The sequence below is a fragment of the Heteronotia binoei genome, chromosome 1 (assembly GCF_032191835.1).
Source record: "Heteronotia binoei isolate CCM8104 ecotype False Entrance Well chromosome 1, APGP_CSIRO_Hbin_v1, whole genome shotgun sequence".
NCBI classification, from domain to species: domain Eukaryota; kingdom Metazoa; phylum Chordata; class Lepidosauria; order Squamata; family Gekkonidae; genus Heteronotia; species Heteronotia binoei.
The window spans coordinates 20,594,317-20,614,556 of record NC_083223.1 but is presented as its reverse complement, the minus strand read 5'-3'; the positions used below and the strand labels follow the sequence as shown (position 1 = coordinate 20,614,556).

Sequence of the window (20,240 nt, the reverse complement as noted above, 5' to 3'; positions counted from 1 at the left end):
CAACAGGTTAGGAGCCATTGGCATAGTTCTTACTAATGATCCAACCATTATGCATTTCTTTCTTTTTTTTATAGTCTGCTTTTCTTGCTGTGACCCATGGTCGTTTACAGAATAAAAATCAATGCAATCGTATCCGTGGAAGATACCCAGTGAACCATGGAATTGGATGAGGATACATACCTGCTTATCCTGAAAATTCAATGCCTAATTAGATTTCAGAAACTAAGCAGAAGTCTAAAGCATACTCTGGGGAGAAGCTGAGTCAACCCTGAAGCTCATTTTCTTGTCAGGAGCTGTTCTTTGGAATTACTTCACAAATGATACAAATGCTCATAAACTTAGAATAGTTTGCATCTGCAGAGATGCTGCAGAGATGCTGCCTTGAAAGTTATGCGCTGGCATGTGAAAGTAAGCTTGTATAGCCCAGCTTAGCCTGAGCTCATTAGAGTTTAGAACAGGGGTTCAAACTCATTTGTTATGAGGGTTGATTCTGACATAAATGAGACCTTATCGGGCCAAGCCATGTCAGGTTGTGCTGGGCCATGTGTGTACCTATTTATGGTTAAGTAGCAGAGATATACATTTTATAAAGCACACAGACAAACGCAAAGATTAAAAAAAACCCCTTAAAACATTAGCACTCTATCTTAAAGGTGGTTTCTTTAAATTTCTCCCTTGGGATCCAGAGAACTGGGCAAAGGAAGTTCTGGCTCTTTCCGTCCTTCCCCAGGGGACCAGGAGAGGGAGGAGCTTCAGCCAATAGAAGGAAGAGAGACTTGGCTCAGTAGCTCCGCTGTGTGATTGAGAGAGCCTGGCAAAGCAAGCTGTGATGCAGAAGGAAGCAAGAGAGAGGGAGAAGGAAGCAGCTGACAGTCAGTTGCTTGGGGGCCTAATTCGGCCCCCAGGCCGCATGTTTTACACTCCTGGTTTAGAAGCTAAGCCAGGGTCAGCCATGATCAGGACTTGGGTGGGAGACCACCAAGGAAGACCAGGGAAGTTATGTAGAGGAAGGCAATAGCCTTATGATGAAACCTGCCCTGAGCCTGTTCTATGGGAAGGATGGGCTAAAAATCGAATAAAATAAATAAAATAAACTACTTCTGCTTATCTCTTGCCTTGGAAACCCATGAAGGTTCACCATGTTGTGACTTGATGGCACGATTATCAGTAGGTAGAAACGTTGCACTTTGCAAATGCTGTGGCTAAGCAAACCGGCAGCGCTTTAAGGCAACATGACAAGTGCTTGTCCGTACGTACCCAGATCCTGATTATGTGCTTTGTCTTGTCCTTCAAAATACAACAAACTGTAGCCGCTCCACAGCTTGTTCATGCCCACCGGACACATGGGCTCTTGATCCGACTGGCTGTGCTTCACCAGAAGGTACCCAATGTTAACGCTGCGGCCTGGCATACCTGGCAGCCCACGAGTACCTGGATCACCTGGTGCACCTGGGGAGAGGGGAGAATGATAAGTACGTTGATTTAAAGGTTGCACTGTGGAGTGGGGATTATTCGACCACCAATTAAAGCCAAGCTGCCTTCTACTTTTACTTGGATTTATATCGCACCCTATACTCTGAATCTCAGAGCAGTCACAGTTGCCCAGTCCAGAAAAGGGCAACTAGAATGATTAAAGGGCTGGAGCACTTTCCCTATGAAGAAAGGTTGAAACGCTTGGGACTCTTTAGCTTGGAGAAACGTCGACTGCGGGGTGACACGAGAGAGGTTTACAAGATTATGCATGGGATGGAGAAAGTAGGGAAAGAAGTACTTTTCTCCCTTTCTCACAATACAAGAACTCGTGGGCATTCGATGAAATTGCTGAGCAGACAGGTTAAAACGGATAAAAGGAAGTACTTCTTCCCCCAAAGGGTGATTAACATGTGGAATTCACTGCCACAGGAGGTGGTGGCGGCCACAAGCATAGCCACCTTCAAGAGGGGTTTAGATAAAAATATGGAGCAGAGGTCCATCAGTGGCTATTAGCCACAGTGTGTGTATATATAAAAAATTTTTTGCCACTGTGTGACACAGAGTGTTGGACTGGATGGGCCGTTGGCCTGATCCAACATGGCTTCTCTTATGTTCTTATGTACTTATGTACTTGGTGCAGAATAATGCAGTACAAACAATCAATGAGGTGACTCACAGATACTGAGATGAAACCATTTTTATTATAGAGGCTGTAGTATCGTATCACAGAAGTGTGGAAAGCTGCAGTTTTTGTTGTTGTTGTTAGCAGGGCTTTTTTTTTTGTAGCAAGAATTCCTTTGCATAATAGGCCACACACCCGATGTAGCCAATCCTCCAAGAGCTTACAGGGCTCTTAGTACGGGGCCTACTGTAAGCTCTAAGAGGATTGGCTACACCAGGAGGGTGTGGCCTAATATGCAAAGAAGTTCCTGTTACAAAAAAGCCCTGGTTGTTATACATTGGGGTCCCCAAGCTTTTTGAGCTGGTGAGCACCTTTGGAATTCTGACACAGAGCGGTGGGTGCAACGACAAAATGGCTGTCGCAAGAGGTAGACCCAGCCACAGAATGCGAGGGAGTGAGTTTTTGCCAAGCTCTTACAGTGACTCTTTAAAATCTAAAAGCCCTTGTTAACAGGATGCCTTTTAATTTGCACTGCCAATCAAATGCCCTGCTGGGTACAAGCCCCACCTGGATCTGCCCGCTTTCTAAAAACCCTTGAAGGGCACCAGGAAATATTTCTGGGGTATCAGCTTCCAAGAGTCAAAGCTCCCTGGGAATTTAGGAAATTTAAATAATCCCACAGGCATCATACTGGGGGGCCCTTTTTATACATACATGCAGGTCTTGAATTCAGCAGGAGCACAGCTCCTGAACCTTTCTGAGGGTTTCCCCTCTTCCTCCCCACCTACCTTGTCCATTGAATAGTAGGTGCAGCTGCATAACAATCTCTGGGTTAGGAGAGCAGGCAGCCAGTCAGCTACCAGGGGCTTTGCCACACCCCCAGCAGCCCTCATTAATCCCTGGAGAAGCCCACACCACCCTGTCTCCACTTCTTATGTGATTTTGGTGTCAAGCATGCTATTTCTATACACTATTTCTAAAGGTGCTTAGCAGACAAGCCAGACACAAAGCAGAAAACTCCTCATGGTCCCCCCCCCTTTTCTTCTTCTAACCAAAGGGTGCATAATAAATCCATCTGGACCCAGGATGTTTAGAGTAACCTTGTGTTAATGGTGTAGAGTGCCTCTCCCCCAGATTCACACAGCCAGGTCTTATCAGTTCTCAGAGAATGTGTGAGAAAGGGAGATGTTTTTATTGACATTCCTTAGTCATAAAAGAGATACTAGTGAGTAGCCTTTGAACCTTCAACTCAATTTGCATCTTTATGTTATTCTTTTGAAGTTATCTGTAACCTATCCTTTCGAAGTATGCCTATAAGTTACTATTCAATGCTGTGTATGTCCTTGGGGCAAGCTATGGAGTTTTTATGATAAAGCAACTTTTGATTAAAGAACAAAAGCTTGATTACTGAGAAATATCGATGCTTGACATTTGGGCGGAGGGTGGCTTGCTGGCCTTTTGACTGGTGGGGTGGCTCAGGAGAGCCCCAGGCGAGCGAGGGGCTCTCCTTTTTTGTGTTGGGTCGCTTTTCGATGGTGGGCGGTGGGGGCATATACTGATGAGCTCTACCACCTATTTTTCTACAAAACAACCCTCGCATACGTACAAATAAATGCTGTAGTGCATCTCTCAATTTTTCTGAAAGTAACCGTCTTCAGTGCCAATGAACATGTTCAAGGTGGAAAAAAAACCCATGGTACAATTCTCCTGTACCATTTTGGAATGCAGGCATGAAAATCACATGGTCATTAACATTTGTAACATACTGTCTAATGTTTAAGGGGGCCCACTTGCCATTGAGCAAGCTAGCACCCTGGCCAGTCCGCCACTGTCTATGTAGATTCTCAGTATTCCTTTAATGGATTACACAAAGGGTACAGGCAGGGCTCTAAAGAGACACTCACCTGGACACCTGTGGTGAGCAACTATCACCTCCAGGTACCCAGTCCAGGGTGAGAAGGCTGGTGCTTGGTCACCAAGGCTGTCCTGGGGACGGCTGAGGAATGTCTTGGACTTCCTCAGCAGCAACTCCTAAGCAGTTCATATCCCGCTTGGCGACATGCATGTTCCCGAGGCGTGGATTTCAGTAGGGAACAGAATTCAAGGAAGACCATTTACCTTCAGAGCCCAGGGGACCCTGCAGTCCCATTCTGCCTTGGTCACCTCTGAAGCCTGGAGATGCTGGTATTCCTCCTCTTCCTGGCGTCCCTGCTTTGCCTGGTGGTCCTCTAAAACCTTAAATATAAGATTACACATAGTCATGTATCTGTGATGATGAGAATATGAACATATGAACACATGAAGCTGCCTTATACTGAATCAGACCTTTGGTCCATCAAAGTCAGTATTGTCTTCTCAGACTGGCAGCGGCTCTCCAGGGTCTCAAGCTGAGGCTTTTCACCCCTATTTGCCTGGACCCTTTTTTGGAGATGCCAGGGATTGAACCTGGGACCTTCTGCTTCCCAGGCAGATGCTCTATCACTGAGCCACCGTCCCTCCCCCTAATGATCTTGGATTTATATCGCACCCTATACTCTGAATCTCAGAGCAGTCACAATCTCTTTTACCTTGTCCCCCACCCCCACAACAACGCTGTGAGATAGGTGGCGCTGAGAGAGCTCTCCCAGAAGCTGCCCTTTCAAGGACAATTGCTACGAGAGCTATGGCTGACCCAAAGTGCAAGCGGAGGAGTGGGGAATCAAACCCGGTTCTCCCAGATAAGAGTCCGCACACTTAACCACTACACCAAACTGGCCTCACCAAACTGTGCAGCATTATGATAAGCTTTATTTATCACATTTAGACCTCATCAAGATGGCTTACAACATGACACCTCTGGTATCCACAAAACAATATCTACAGTGAAATAAAAAAACAAAACAAAAAGCAACAGAACCGAAACCAATACATCCAGTTTGCCACACCCCTAAATAATCAGAACTGGGGTGAAGATGGATAAAATGGGTATCACGAACCTTTCTGAATGCTAGCATTGCTTATCTAAACTATACAAAAATCAAGTGGTCACCATGTAACAGTGCTGGGGAGGATGAGGAAGGGTTTAGGAATGTCTGCAATGACTTCTGGGGAGAGCTGACAGCTTCCTGTTCAGTCCACAGCGTCACTGCCTGTGTGGCTGTTACTGTTATAACTTTAATTCATTTACAGTCTGCCTTTCTCACTGGGACTCAAGGCAGATTGCAAGTGTGATAAAAGCTAATCAATAAATCAGCAAATGGGTTACAAAATATAACAACATATGAACGTCACAGATGGGGTGGAACTCTAGCAGGAGCTCCCTTGCATATTAGGCCACACCTCCCTGATGTAGCCAATCCTCCAAGAGCTTACAAGGCTCTTTTCTGTAAGGTCTTGAAGGATTGGTTACATCACAGGGGTGTGGCCTGATATGCAAAGGAGCTCCTGCTAGAATTCCACCCCTGGTAACAGGAAAGATTTCTAATACAACAAAATAATGCTGTGGATCTGGGATTGAAGAACTGGGGAGGGGGGGAAGGATCAAGCATTGAAACATGTCTCTTTATGGCCTCCAGAAAGTGTAGGAATCCTTCATCCTTAATCAAAGACACCTCTGGAGCGGAGCCCCCTTGTACTGCAGCTTCAGTCTTCTACAAGAATGCCACTCTGAACGATCCTGTTTTGCACATTCTGTGAAAACAACAGAGGCCTGATGGGGCCTTTCATAATTTGCGAGCTGCCATAGAGAACAGGGGGTTGTGCCAGTTTTATTGTTTGCTTGATGGCATCTTCATAAGGCTGTGCTCGGAGGAGCGAAACTGTCACAGTGGAGCATAAATGGAGAGGGGATCTTGCAGATAACATGGTCCAGTGCCATTAAGGCTTTGCAGATGATAAAGGTCAAGGTAGTCCCCTGTGCAAGCACCAGTCGTTTCCGACTCTGGGGTGACGTTGCATCACGACGTTTTCACGGGAGACTTTTTATTGGGTGGTTAGCCATTGCCTTCCCCAGTCCTCTGCACTTTCATTTTACAGACCTCGGAAGGATGGAAGTCAACCTGGAGCCAGCTACCTGAACCCAGCTTCTGCCGGGACGGAACTCAGGTTGTGAGCAGAGAGCTCAGACTGTAGTACTGCTGCTTTACTACTCTGCGCCACGGGGCTCTTATTTTGCAGAGGATAGCTAGAACCTTTTGTTGAGATCAGTAACTGATTGGTAACCAACCAGGGGCCTGCAGAATGGGAGTTATATGCAGATTCTGCTGGACTCCCAAAAATAAGTAGGCGGCAGGTCTCTGTACTCACTGGAATTTACAAGTTGTCTGCAAGGGCAGGCCCATGAAGAGTGCATTACAGTAGCCTAGCCTCAAGGTAACCAGGGCACGGATCCATGTGGCTAGATCAGTCAAATCAGGGGGTGGGAATCTTCCAAGGCTAGTGGAATTGTTAGAATGCCTTTTTTGCTGTTGCATCAGCTTACTTTTCCAGCAGGCTCTTTACTGACAGCAAGAGTCACAGATGGGCCTCACCTATGATGGAATCTGACAGCAGTGATCACTTTACAAAGCTCTGATTGGCTGTTAGCTGCTCTGCACGGATACTGATTGGTGACTGGCAGAAAGGGGCAGGATCTTTGCCCACAGCGGCGGCTCTAGGGTGAATAGCATCCTAGGCAGGTGGCCCCCTGGCGCCCCCCCATGCTCTGCTCACCCCCCCCTGGCCGCCTGCTTGACCCCCAGCGCTCTGCTCGCTCCCCTCCCCCCGCTCTCCCCAACTAAAACTAAGCCCTGCCACTTTGCAGCCCATGCCTGCGCGTTTTGTTAAGAGTCTCTTAACAAAATGCACAGGAGTGGGCTGCGAAGCCGGCAGAGCTTAGTTTTAGTCGCAAGGAGCGGGGGGAGGAGAGGGAATGAGCGGAGTGCTGTGGCGGTGGGCCGGAGGGGGCTAGCGGTGGCAGTGGCAGGTGGGGAGGGAGGCAAACTAAGCACTTGCATGGGGCACTGGGGGGGGGGAGAGCCCAATTTGCTGCCCCCACCTCTCTGTGCCCTAGGCAACCACCTAGTTTGCCTAGTGGGCGAGCCGGCCCTGTTTGCCCGTCTGTCACAGTCACCTTCATGAGAAAAAAAAAATACCTACCTGGTTCTCCTGGTGGGCCTTGTGGACCCATTTCTCCAGGACTGCCTTGAGATCCTCTGCTCCCCTGAGGCCCTTGTGCTCCCTGCAGTGCGTGCAGTTTAGGGGGAACAGGAGCCAGGCCAGGGGAACCTGCAGGTCCCGGAAATCCTAAAAGTTAAAAACACATTAGTAGAACAAGGCAAACGACTTTGGAAACGAGGTGTACAATTTGCACTGATCCATCTCTTTATGGCTAGACGGTGCTAGAGATTGTTCTTAGTCGCAATTATTGAAATACTTGATTTAGCTTCTTAGGGAAGGGTGTCTGTGGCATTTTAATTCTGTTCTTTCATTAATAAAGTCATGGTTGTACTTACCTGTAACTGATGTTCATTGTGTGGTCTTCCGTGCAGGCACACAGGCGCTACACATGTGCAGGTCTGTCACAGCGAGGAATTATAAGATTCTAGAGCAGGGGTAGCCAAACTGTAGCTCAGGAGCCTCGTGTGGCTCTTTCACGCTATGTGGCTCCCGAAGCCCCCACTGCCCCATTGGTCGACTTGGAAAAGGAATTTATCTCTTTAAATCAAGCCAAGCCAGCTGACAGCTTGGAGAATGCACGTCAAGTTAAAGTTGCTTTCTTTCCACCTCCTCCATCTATTTTCCTTCCTTCAGACATCTGATGCTCATGTCTTGCTGCTCTCAAACATCTGACATTTATTCTATGTGGCTCTTGCATTAAGCAAGTTTGACCACCTCTGTTCTAGAGCTTTCTAGTCTAAAAGATCATTCTTCCTCCTGCCATCTGGAACCTCTGTTTCCCGCCTGAGTGGACATGTGAATGAAAGAGGGAAATTTTAGGTTTGTGTGTGTGTGGGGGTCGTTTTGTAGAAAAAGAGATGCTGGAGCTCATGAGCACAACTCATTTGCATATGCCGCACGCCCCTGACATCCCTGGAGGGTGTACTAAATTATTTCAGCTCAGCATTACCTTAAAATGTTCTTGAATTATAATTGTCATAATAAGACCCTATTTCCTTCAGACTTTTAAAATTACTTTCTCCTATGCGGCCAAAGTGGCAGGATGAAGATTCCCATCTGTGTGCTTTCTATGTTTTGGTCATTTCCCCCTTTTTTTGTGGGGAAAAAAATATTAGAAAGTTTGTTCAATCTTAGAGTTCAGCAAAATTCTCACAGGGGGGTTGAACAATGGAGCCCAGAAGCAAGTATTTTTTTTAGGGGGGTGGTGTTAAGAAAGAAAGAGCACAATACAATTTAAGAGGTTCTGGAGCTCTGTTCATGTGAGCTCCTGCCAAAATGAGGCCTGCCTCTACACAAACAATTCTCTCCTCACGGTGGCGAAGAAAAGACCGAGGAAAGACTGCTCCGCCTCTCCCAGTCATGTGCTCGTTAGGACGAGAAACACAGGCTCCGAAAGGGAGGGAGGAAAGCCATTTCTTAGACTAGAAAGCTCTAAAATCTTGTAATTCTTCTCCACTGCGGGTCTGCGCATGCGCAGTCCCATGTGTGCCTGCACGGAAGCCACAAAGACGAACTGGGCCAATTCAAGATGGCAAATCACACAATGTCTAAAGGGCCAAACTCTCAGGACAATCAGGATGCTGGGAAGGAAAGGCCTATAGAGTGGAGAACCGCAGCCATACAAGTTGTGTCCTTCCCAAGATGAGAGACAAAGCAGGAAGAGCATCAAGGCAAGTGGTTTGGTGGGCACTTTCCATCCCCCTTGGCCTTCACATGCATCATGAGGGAATTTCCACAGACAGGAAGCAGTGCAACTAGTATCAGCTCCTGCTTTTTGGGGTAAGGTTGAAAAAGAAGGTGATATTGGATTTATAGCCCAACCTTCTGAATCTCAGAGCAGCTCACAATCTCCTTTACCTCCCTCCCTCACAAGAAACACCCTGTGAGGTAGGTGGGGCTGAGACAGCTCTCATAGAAGCTGCCTTTCTATGGCTATGGCTGCCCCAAGGCCATTCCAGCAGCTGCAAGTAGAGGAGGGGAGAATCAAACCCAGTTCTCCCAAATAAGAGTCCGTGCACTTAACTACTACACCAAACTGGCCCTTTGGTTGTCCTACCACCATCTTGTTTTTTCCAGCCACACTTCAAATGTATAGTTTATAGGTTGCCCATCTGGATCTAAAGTTTATAGGGGTTAGAGATAATCTAGTATATTGAACTCCTCTGTTGATCTAGGAAGGAGGCAATTTATGAAAAGATAAATGTTTCCTGAGTATTCCCTTAAAATACGGGGAGGGAAAAACCATAGGTAGACTGAAAAAGGCTCTGCTTCTGAATTCTAAAAGGGTTCCAGACAGAGTTGTCAACTCCAGGGGGGTCCTGAAGATATCCTAAAATTATAACTGAGCTTCAGATGACAGATCAGTTTCCCTAGAATGGCTTGCAGGGTGAGATCCACAGAAAGATACCACACTGGGGTCCTTCCCCTCTCCAGGTTCCGCTCCAAAATTTCCAGGAATTTCCCACCCAGGGGTCAACAATCCTAGCCATGAAGAGGGCAAGGACTGTTTTCCTAAACAACTAACTGGCCAACCACACACTTACCTGTAGGTCCTCTGTCTCCTTTGGGTCCCCTCGGGCCAATGTCGCCTGTACTTCCTATTAAGCCAACAAATCCCATGACTCCTTGTTCACCTTTTCTCCCTGCAAAAGAAAGCAATGAGGGTCGTGTGATCTCATTTGCATATTAGGTCACAGCCCCCGATGTTGCTGGAAGTGATGTCACCAGTTCAGTGGGCTGCTTTCTGCATATTGACACAGAACAGTACCGTGCCATCAGTGGCATTTCATGGATGTGTGTTCTCACACAGCCCAATTAGAGACCTTGTTTAGCCCCCCCCCCATCCAAACACGGCCGGAGAGAGAGAGGCATGTGCGGCAGAGCAGGCAACGGCAGGCCCAGCTTCTCCTGGGAGGGGTGCACATGGGTGGCTCTGTGTCTCTCGCTTTCTTCGCAAGTCCATTGGAAGCTGATGATGGCAGAGAGGATGGAGCGCGCAGTCTGGGAACGTGTGGCTGCCTAGTGCCTTCCCTCTGCCGGAGACCCTTTTTTGAGCCGGAGCCCTGGCCAAGCCACCCAGAACTGCGTTCCTGTGCGTTCTTGCTCAAAACGAAAAGTCCTGGTTGTGTGTTACTGTGTATCTGCATAGGCAGCCTAAAACAGCACATCTCAGGGTTAGTTTTTTTTCACCCTACCTTTTGGCCCTGGATATCCTGGTATTCCGGGTCTTCCGTCCAAACCTGGGTCTCCCCTAAATCCTTTTGGACCGTCTTCTCCAACCACGCCCACCTCTCCCACTTCTCCTTTGGGGCCAGGGGGAGCAGGAATTCCAGGTCTCCCTGAAGGTCCCAGGTAGCCTGGGAAGATTGACACATCGTTTTACAACCTGTACCAAGAGACAAAACTGGCAGCAGCTTCAAAGGTTTGCCCTTTCTCAAAAAATGGACTGCTGTTCAGTGTGGAGTGGTGTCTTATCTGTCACAACCACATTACAGTCTGCCTTTGAAATGTTTAAAAGGAGAAAGCAGTATGGAACAGGAAGAAAAAGGTTATTTGTATTCAGGGGTGGAATTCTAGCAGGAGCTCCTTTGCATATTAATGGTTAGGGGGAGGTGGCTATTACCTTCAGCATCGACAGTCTCACTGAACTAATACAATGGAAATCAGAAGCTTGCCATCTTGGATTTTTAATATGCATGGAAATGTTTTTATATATTTAATTTTAATATGCTTGTAAATTGCTAATGTTTTTGAACTGTTGTTAGCCGCCCTGAGCCTGTTGGGAGAGGGCGGGATATAAATCTGATAAATAAATATATTAGGCCACACACCCGTGATGTAGCCAATCCTCCAAGAGCTTACAAGGCTCTTTTTTTGTACGCTCACGGAGGGAGGTGTAGGCTACATCAGGGAGGTGTGGTCTAATATGCAAAGGAGCTCTTGCTAGAATTCCACCCCTGGCTCTTCAGGGCCTCAAGCTGTGGTCTTTCACAATGCCCTCTACCTGATCATTTTAACTGCAGACTAAACCATGGACCTTCTGCATCCAAGCAGATGCTTTACCACTGAGTCACTTTCCTCATTCTTCCTCTCCTCCCTCAATTTCCTTTCTTCCCTTTGTCTCTACACCAACTGTGCTTGTTTTCTGCTGCTTCCTCCGTCTCCCCTGGATCTGCTCTGGGCCCTCTTCTGCTCTCTGTATTCACACATCGTCCTTGGAGGGCCTCACCAAACCCTATCGTCATCTCCACGCCCACGGAACCCCTTGCACTCCCTCCCTCCCATCCTTTGTTGCCAACTGACCATCTGACCCTTCTGCTGAGACACCTCATTGTTGTCCCTGACTCAGCATTTCCAAACCTCCTCCTATGCTTTCCATACCCCCAGACCATGTCATCATTCACCTTTCAGAACAGGCACACAACCTAGGCTTTACTCAGGGCCTTTTTTGTAGCAGGAACTTATTTGCATATTAGGTCACAACTCCCTGATGTAGCCAATCCTCCAAGAGCTTACAGGGCTCTTATTCCAGGGCCTACTGTAAGCTCCAGGAGGATTGGATACATCGGGGGTGTGGCCTAATATGCAAATGAGTCCCTGCTACAAAAAAAAGCCTTTAACTTTTCATTTCCCTCCCCCCCATACAGTTGATTGCCGGGTCAGGTAAGCATGGCCAGCCTAGAACTCTGGTTGATGCTCTGATCATCTTACCCCTTGAGTACTGCAACCTTTTCCTATCTACCCTCCATTACTGGACCTCAAACCCCCCCCCTCTTACCTCCGCCCTGCTTTCATTTGCTTGTCTTGTCTGCCTGTGCACAGAGTGCTTTTTCTTTCATCCCTATAGCAGGATCTGGCCTGCTTCTGCATCCTTGCTCTTATCTTCAAGGTCGTCCTTCTCTCCTCCCTCCACATCTCTGCTGCCATGTCCTGACACACCTTTTGGTCCTTCTGCTGTGGACCCCCAGCCACCAAAAGGTGTCCTGACAGGGCCGGATTAACAATCAGGCCAAGTAGGCACTGGCCTATGGGTCCCCGCACTGGCTCCCCCCCGGTTTCCCTCCTGCTCGCAGCCCTTGGAGTCTGCACAAGAAGCCAGCCACTGAGCCACTCTTTGCCCGATTTGCTTGGTGAGGCGGCTGCCGGTGTCTTCAAGTTTGCCTCTCTCTGCCTCTCCCCCGCAGCTTTGTCAAAGGGGCTTTTGAGAAGGTGCCTGCAGGCTGCAGCGGGGGCCACCAGTGGTGGGGCAGGCACTCCGACTCTGAAATAATTTGCAAGGGCCCCCCCAAGATTTTGACTGCCTACAGGCCTCCACAGGGTTTAATCTGGCACTGTCAGGTGACTCTTCCCTTTCATCCTGGCTGCCCCGGATACTGCCCCAATTTCCTGAGTGATGTTGCCTCTCGATTCCCTTCAAACCTACCTCACCTGTGATGGCTTTGGCACACGCTCCCCCCACTTAAATTAAGCCTGAGCACAAACCATGGAGTTTCTACCTCTGTCCACCAACCTCTCTGCCTCTTTCCCTTTGAGACTCCCTTACAGAAAATTTCCCAGCTGTAAGCTCCTTGGGTCAGGGACCCATTTTCTTGGGCTCTGCCAAGCATCGTGCCTGTTGGTGGTTCTATACCAAGAAGCCACCCTCCTTATCATCACTAACGAGGCTCTGTGCCAACAGAAGGTGAAAAGATGGTGTTACCTGGTACGCCATCAAAACCAGGGGCTCCTACGTCCCCAGGGATTCCAGAGATATTCGAAATTCCAGGAAGGCCTGGCAGTCCGGCTGGTCCGGGACCTCCAGCTGCGCCTCGTGGCCCTGCCAGTCAGAAATCAGAGACATTAATGTTGCAGAAGGAGGCAAAGCAGATCCTTTGTGAATTTTTAAAAAGAGAGTCTTGATGTTTATTTTCTTTGTGGGTACTCCCCCATTGCTGCAAGCTAAGGTTTTCATATTCTTTGGAGCTGAACAAAATGTATTAGCTCTCCTGGATCATTTCACCTGTGTGGAGCAATTACCAGGGCCGGTGCGTGGGAACAAGCCAACTAGGCAGCCACCTAGGGCGCCAAGAGGCACCCCCTCTCCCACTGCGTATGGCTGCTGCTAACTTCCCGACCTTGCAGAGGCTTGCAAAGAAGAAAGCGGGCGTGCTCAGAGCCGCTAGCTCTGAGTGCGCTCACTCCCCACCCGACCTCGCTGAAGCTCCCCACCCCGCTCCCCGACCTCGCTGCTGCCACCCCCCCTCCCAGCTTCGGCAAAGTCAGGGAGGCAGTGAACGCGCTAAGAGCCAGCAGCTCTGAGTGCGCCTGCTGTCTCTGACCTTGCCAACGCTTCAGCGAGGTTGGGGGGGGGGGCAGGGAGCAACGCGCTAAGCGCTAGTGGCTCTGAGCGTGCCCGCTGTCTTCCCGCTCTTGCTGAGGCTTTGCAAACCTTGGCAAGGTTGGGAGGGGGAGGCTGTGCGCAGCCTGATGACATCATCATGAAAGTTTGTAAAAAAGAAAAAAATGAGGGGGCGGCGGGCAAATTTCGGCCTGGGGCACTGGTAATCTCAGCGCCGGGCTTGGCAATTACAGAGTTTTCCTGCAACAAAAGATACATTAGTATAGATCAGGGGTCCCCAATGTGATGCCCACCAGCGGTGGAATTCTAGCAGGAGCTCCTTTGCATATTAGGCCATGCACCCCTGATGTAGCCAATCCTCCAAGAGCTTACAAAAAAGAGCCTTCTAAGCTCTTGGAGGTTTGGCTACATCAGGGATGTGTGGCCTAATATGCAAAGGGACTCCTGCTAGAATTCCACCCCTGGTGCCCACCAAGTGTTTTTAGAAACTCTGGGTGGGGTCATATGGGGCTTTTGCCCAGCAGGGGTCTAACCAGCCATTGGGGATCTGATTGGCTGTATAGATTTTTTTTTAAATGCATTTGGCATTGACTGCTACTACAGCACAAAGTTCTTCACTGTGCGACTGAAGATGATCTGTGTGTCTGATGGAATTTTTTTAAAACAGTATGTTCATTTGAAAAGGCATCCTGTTAAACTCCATTCCATTATATTTTGTGGTTGGCTTCACCTCCTGCGACAGCCATTTTGCCCCTGCCACTTCAGCTGCTGTGGCAGCCATTTTGTGGGTGTACCCACTACCCTGGGTCAGAATTCTGAAGATGGAGGCTCAAAAAGGTTAGGGACCCCCAGTATAGATCCTGTGAAAGTTGATCAGAGGAACTTTTTAAAATAATTACAATTAGAAAATGATGTTATAAAGTCAGTTAATCAGAGATTAGACTTTCAGTATATGGCTCCGTTTGATAGTAGAAACAGAAGGCCCAATTTTAAGTAAGATGTTAAGAGGCACTTTTGTCACCTTGTGCCTCTATTCCCTGCTCTCCTATCCCTGCAATATTCTGTCTTTCCTTGAAGTAAACTGACATAAGGGCTTCCAGCTCTTGCTCAGGGTAAGTGCAACCTGGAGAGGAAGCTTCTGTCTCAGAGCCTGTGGCTCTCTCTCTTTGGAGATGATCACTTGCATTCTGAAAAAGAGGAGCTGGTTTTTATACCCTTCTTTTCTCTATCTTAAGAGCCCCGTGGCGCAGAGTGTTAAAGCTGAAGTACTGCAGTCGGAGCCCTCTGCTCACAACCTGAATTTGATCCCCAGTGGAAGCTGGGTTTTCAGGTAGCCGGCTCCAGGTCGACTAGGGTTGCCAAGTCCAATTCAAGAAATATCTGGGGACTTTGGGGGTGGAGCCAGGAGACATTAGGGGTGGAGCCAAGAGCAAGGCTGTGACAAGCATAATTGAATTCCAAAGGAAGTTCTGGCCATCACATTTAAAGGGACGGCACACCTTTTCAATTCCTTCCTTCCATAGGAAATAATGAAGGATAGGGACACCTTCTTTTGGGGCTCATAGAATTGGACCCCCTGGTCCAATCTTTTTGAAACTTGGGGGAATGGGGGAACAAACCCAGGTCTCCGTATAAAAGCCCAGCACTCTTAGCCACTACACTGTGCTGGCTCATCCCCCCATCCCTCAACAAAACAAAGCAGCAAGCAAAGAGCAGCAACCACCCCCCCGGGGGGGGGGTGTCATCAGGCATGCTGGGCCCAGGGCTTTTTTTGAGCAGGAGCACACAGGAACACAGTTCCGGCTGGCTTGGTGCCAGGGGGTGTGGTCTAATATGCAAATGAGTTCCTGCCCAGCCTTTTCTACAACAAGCCCCGTGTGAAACAATGGTGATGTCAGGGATGTGGCTTAATATGGAAATGAGTTCCTGCTGGGCTTTTTCTACCAATAAAGCCCTGGCTGGGACATTATGCAGCAGGAACCATCCTGAACTGATCACCCATCAACTTCATAGGGGGCCTCCAAATCCTAGTAGTGCGTGAGGAGAAAAAGTTCTCCCTATCCATCTTCCCTACCTCATGCACAATTTTATAAACTTGTATCATGTCCTTCCTTTACTTGCCTTTTCTCCCCTCTAAAACAAGAAATTCCCAGACTCTTTAGTCTTTCCTCACAGGAAAGATACTTCAGCCTTTTAATAATCTTGGTTGTTCTGTTCTGAAATACAGGCTGATTCCACGCTCACCTTGGTCCGGGGCAGGCTTCTGTTTCCGCACAGAGCAAGCTGGCGATTTCGCACCAGTTGCTCCGTGCCACCATTTTGTGTAGGGCAAAATGCCCTGCTGCAGTGTAAACCTGTTTTTACACTGTGGTGCGGCAGTTTTTGAGATACAGTGGCCCAAAGTGTACAGTCTACTCCGAATGAGGACCCACCACAGTTCTATATAATCATAGTAATCCCCAGCATAAATTATTGTGCTCCAGGGTCATCCTTCCTGAGGTAAGTCAAAAATCTGTGAGCTGGAGGCTAAAAATCTGAGCTAGCTCACACTAACTCAGCTTAGAGGGAACACTGGTTGCAACAGATATCTAATTAGGATGAGATGGTATACAGTGCTGTGCATAATCCTAAGGAACCAGATACTGACCTGGATCTCCTCTCTCTCCTTTTTGACCCGGAGCTCCTGTACTGCCTTCAACAGAGCTCGGCTCCCCTGCTGTACCTTTGTCACCCCAAGGACCTCGGAATCCTGGTGGGCCATATACGTCGGGACCTTTTGTGCAAAAAGAAGAGGAAGAAGAAGACTGCAGGGTCAAGCATCACTTTTCTAGATACAAAAACAAGAGCTCCAGTCACTTTAATTATCAACAGTGCTGTAGTGGTGGGGAAGGGATACTGAACAACTTCTGAAGACTACTCTCTTTTTTTGAGAGGATATTTTTGTATTTTATATGTTTGTGTGTGTACGCGTGTGTTTGTGTCTGTACCTGGAAGTCTTCTGGTGACTGATCCCTACCGGGAGCCTGGAGAATATTCAAAGAGGTGGCTGACTGAGAAGGTGGTGACCTTTATCAGAATACAGAATTATCTTCAGTGATGAAAAAAGGAAACTCGGCTCTAGCTGTTGTGCTTTGAAATAGCAAGAGGGAAAATTCCTGCTCCTCTCATTACAGAAAATATATTGCAAAGGTCGGGTCAAGCCACTGCTGATGTTGATGCCAAACCATCACCTGTGTGCTGAATGTTATTCTGCTCAGCATTCAGGTTCTCTGTTACGGAGGTCCCACTGCTTGTAGCACTGCACCTCCACTTTACTTCTAGTGTCTTGTTAGACATATGCTTGTAAAAGCTACCTCGAGGCTGAGTGGAATCCAAAGGCTGCTGTTATAAGGTTTAGCTTTATTACATCTCTGTACTTCAGTTAAAAATTCAGTGTGATTCATTTATAATTTCTGGACTGTAGTTTTTGCTTCTGCTAGGCTGGCTACAGACAGGCAGTTTAAGCCGCCCCAGGGGCGGCAGGCGAGTGTCCCCCAAAAGCGCGTCTACAAGTGTACATCTGCCTGCCATCCCTGTTCTGCCCCCGAGCTATCACTGACTAACTGGGAGCCGGTTTTAAAAGGCACCACTTTTCACTGGGGTGCCTCTGAGGCATCTCCCTGGACGTCTGGAAAACACCCAGGGAACTGCGGATGAGGCGTGTGAGCACTCTGGATGCTCCCCGGGGCATCCACAGCCCGTCCCTCTTCCGCAGGCCATCAGGATGCTCCCAGGTGCTCTTTCTCCAGGTGGCTCACTTTTGGGTTGCCTTGAAGCCATCTGGAGCTGCCCGTCTGTAACAGCCCTAGTGATTTTCAACAGGTATCTCTGATTGTTTCACAAATGCAGCTTCTGTGGGTGGACAAATACTGCCACTTTAGCAGTTGTGTGGACAGCAGTGTTTAATGTTCTGAATAGCCCTAAATTTTTGGGGTGTGTGTGTGTGTGTGTGCATTTGCTGAGAACTTAGGAGGCATATAGGGAAATCCCAGCTAGTGCTTTTATTTTAAGGCCTGGGCCCAGCACAGTTGAGGGAATATCTCAATGCACCTTCCCATTCATTTTGATACAGCTCTTTTTCAGCGACTCCACCATCTATCAGTTTGGTGGTGGCTGCAGAACGTATATTTTGGGTAGTGTTGTGCAGGGGTGTAATTCTAGCAGAAGCTGCTTTGCATATTAGGCCACACATCCCTGATGTAGCCAATCCTCCAAAAGCTTACAAAAAAGAGCCTTATAAGCTCTTGGAGAATTGGCTACATCAGGCGTGTGTGGCCTAATATGCAAAGGAGCTCCTAAAAGAATTACACCCTTGGTGTTGTGTATGTGGACTTCACGTTTGAAGGTAGTTCCTGCCTGGCTTATTGGAGCCTCTAGGACTGAGCTTTGGGACTGGGAACAATGGGAACATGAGAACATCAGAGAAGCCATGTTGGATCAGGCCAATGGCCCATCCAGTCCAACACTGTGTCACATAAAAACATCAGAGAAGCCATGTTGGATCAGGCCAATGGCCCATCCAGTCCAACACTCTGTGTCACATAAGAACATCAGAGAAGCCATGTTGGATCAGGCCAGTGGCCCATCCAGTCCAACACTCTGTGTCACATAAGGACATAAGAGAAGCCATGTTGGATCAGGCCAATGGCCCATCCAGTCCAACACTCTGTGTCACATAAGAACATCAGAGAAGCCATGTTGGATCAGGCCAATGGCCCATCCAGTCCAACACTCTGTGTCACACACTGGCCAAAAAACCCAATGCCATCAGGAGGTCCATCAGGAAAGCAGATCCAGATCTCTGCTTCCCTGGACCAATCACCAGCCCCCTGCTGGTTCAAATGATCCAATGCCATTATAGCGCGGGAACTTGAATGTGTATATAGTTGGCCCCGTTAGTCCAATACAGTAGTCTTTCGTCAGCCATCGCTATGCTGTAATCACAATAAAAGAGCTTTGATTCACTGCTGCAGGTCTCCTCATGCATTGAACCCACTATTTAACAGATAGTGGCTCCCAAATTGCAGGACAAGCATCTTGCAGAAATCTTGGCCCTTTGGATGAGACTCTAAATGTTCACCAACGTACATAAGATCTATGTGGTTAATCTGCCCTGGTTGTAACTGATGTAGGAAGCAGAATAATTCTGGCTCCTGTCCTGTCCTGTTTGATTTCCTGATCTCGGATTGTAAACGTTATTCCTCATTTTGAGAATGCTTGAAAAGTAATACATTTTACAAATGAAGAATGGTCTGAAAGTCATCTGACTCCAGTAAAAGGGAGCTGTTTCAGTAACACAGCATCACCTGAACATACCTGGTGTTCCTGGAAGTCCCTTAGCTCCTGCCAGCCCATCTAATCCAGAAATTCCTCTGAAGCCTGGTGCACCTGCCAAAAAATATCATACGGTCAATATAATCCCTAGATGTAATTAGCAAATGTTACAGGTTTTATGGAGGAAACAAAGTGTTTGATATGAAACAACTTCATGTGCAGAAAGGCAGATCTGCAGCCATATCTGCTTGGCACCCACGGCCCAGCTGAAGGCATTGCAGCTATTCTGCCTGACATGTTTGCACACATTTGCTATTGTTTTCTGCTTAAGATGCATGCATGCATAAAGCATGGCCAGCTGGCATGAGGGAAGTCTTATCTGGTGCCTGTTACATACTGTCTGGCAAAAGAAGTGGAAAAACAGTTGGAAGTTTATGTTGAATCCAGGGATTTTTTTGTAGCAGGAGCTCCTTTGCATATTAGGCCACACACCCCTGATGTAGCCAATCCTCCAAGAGCTTACAGAGCTCTTAGTACAGGGCCTACTGTAAGCTCTTGGAGGACTGGCTACATCAGGGGGTGTAGCCCGATATGCAAAGGAATTCTTGTTACCAAAAAACCCCTGCCAGTAACTGAATATATATTATTGATGCAGCAATTACGATTTTTTTATCACTGAACTCAAAGTCCAAATTTGGAGTTTAACCTTGATGTCTGAGATGTCAGGTTCTGGTTTTTTTTAACAACCAGTCAGCAAATTCTTGACTGCTTGTTTTTTTAAAAAATGATGACAGACAGCGAATGCTAAAAGCTCTTAACTAGAAAGAGTTCTAACAATAGCTGCTAAGCATGGAATATTATTGCAAATCAGCAACCAAATGCTGTTGAATATTAATACTACGGGAAGGGGCCGTGGCTCAGTGGAAGAGCTTCTGCTTTGCATGCAGAAGGTCCCAGGTTCAGTCCCTGCCATCTCCAGTTAAAAGAGAGTGGATGATGGGAAAGCCCTCAGCCTGAGACCAGTCAGAGTAGACAGTACTGACCAGGGCTCTTTTTGTGGCAGGAACTCCTCTGCATATTAGACCACACCCCCTTGATGTAGCCAATCCCCCAAGAGCTTACAGAATTCTTGCAGGGCCTACTGTAAACTCTTGGAGGATTAGCTACATCAGGGGTGTGTGGCCTAATATGCAAAGGAGTTCCTGCTACAAAAAAAGCCCTGGTACTGACTTCGATGGACCAAGGGTCTGATTCAGTATGGCAGCTTCATGTGTGTTTGTGTGTGTGTGTGTAGCAAATGCATATAAGCTACTGCATTCCAGCTACGCAGTCATGGCAAAATCAATTCCTACAGTCAGT

The 20,240-nt window shown here is 47.8% G+C and overlaps 1 protein-coding gene across 1 annotated transcript in view; it reads right to left on the bottom strand.

Annotated features, from left to right (window-relative positions):
* COL4A2 (collagen type IV alpha 2 chain) overlaps window positions 1-20,240 on the bottom strand; it is a 226,109-nt gene that overhangs the window by 8,068 nt on the left and 197,801 nt on the right. The window contains exons 38-45 of the mRNA XM_060231861.1: window positions 18,924-18,995; window positions 16,216-16,341; window positions 12,930-13,046; window positions 10,426-10,587; window positions 9,775-9,873; window positions 7,211-7,357; window positions 4,214-4,330; window positions 1,258-1,449 (exon numbers count right to left, since the gene is read on the bottom strand). Coding sequence (XP_060087844.1) covers window positions 1,258-1,449; window positions 4,214-4,330; window positions 7,211-7,357; window positions 9,775-9,873; window positions 10,426-10,587; window positions 12,930-13,046; window positions 16,216-16,341; window positions 18,924-18,995 — 1,032 coding nt within the window. The remainder of the gene's footprint in view (window positions 1-1,257; window positions 1,450-4,213; window positions 4,331-7,210; window positions 7,358-9,774; window positions 9,874-10,425; window positions 10,588-12,929; window positions 13,047-16,215; window positions 16,342-18,923; window positions 18,996-20,240) is intronic.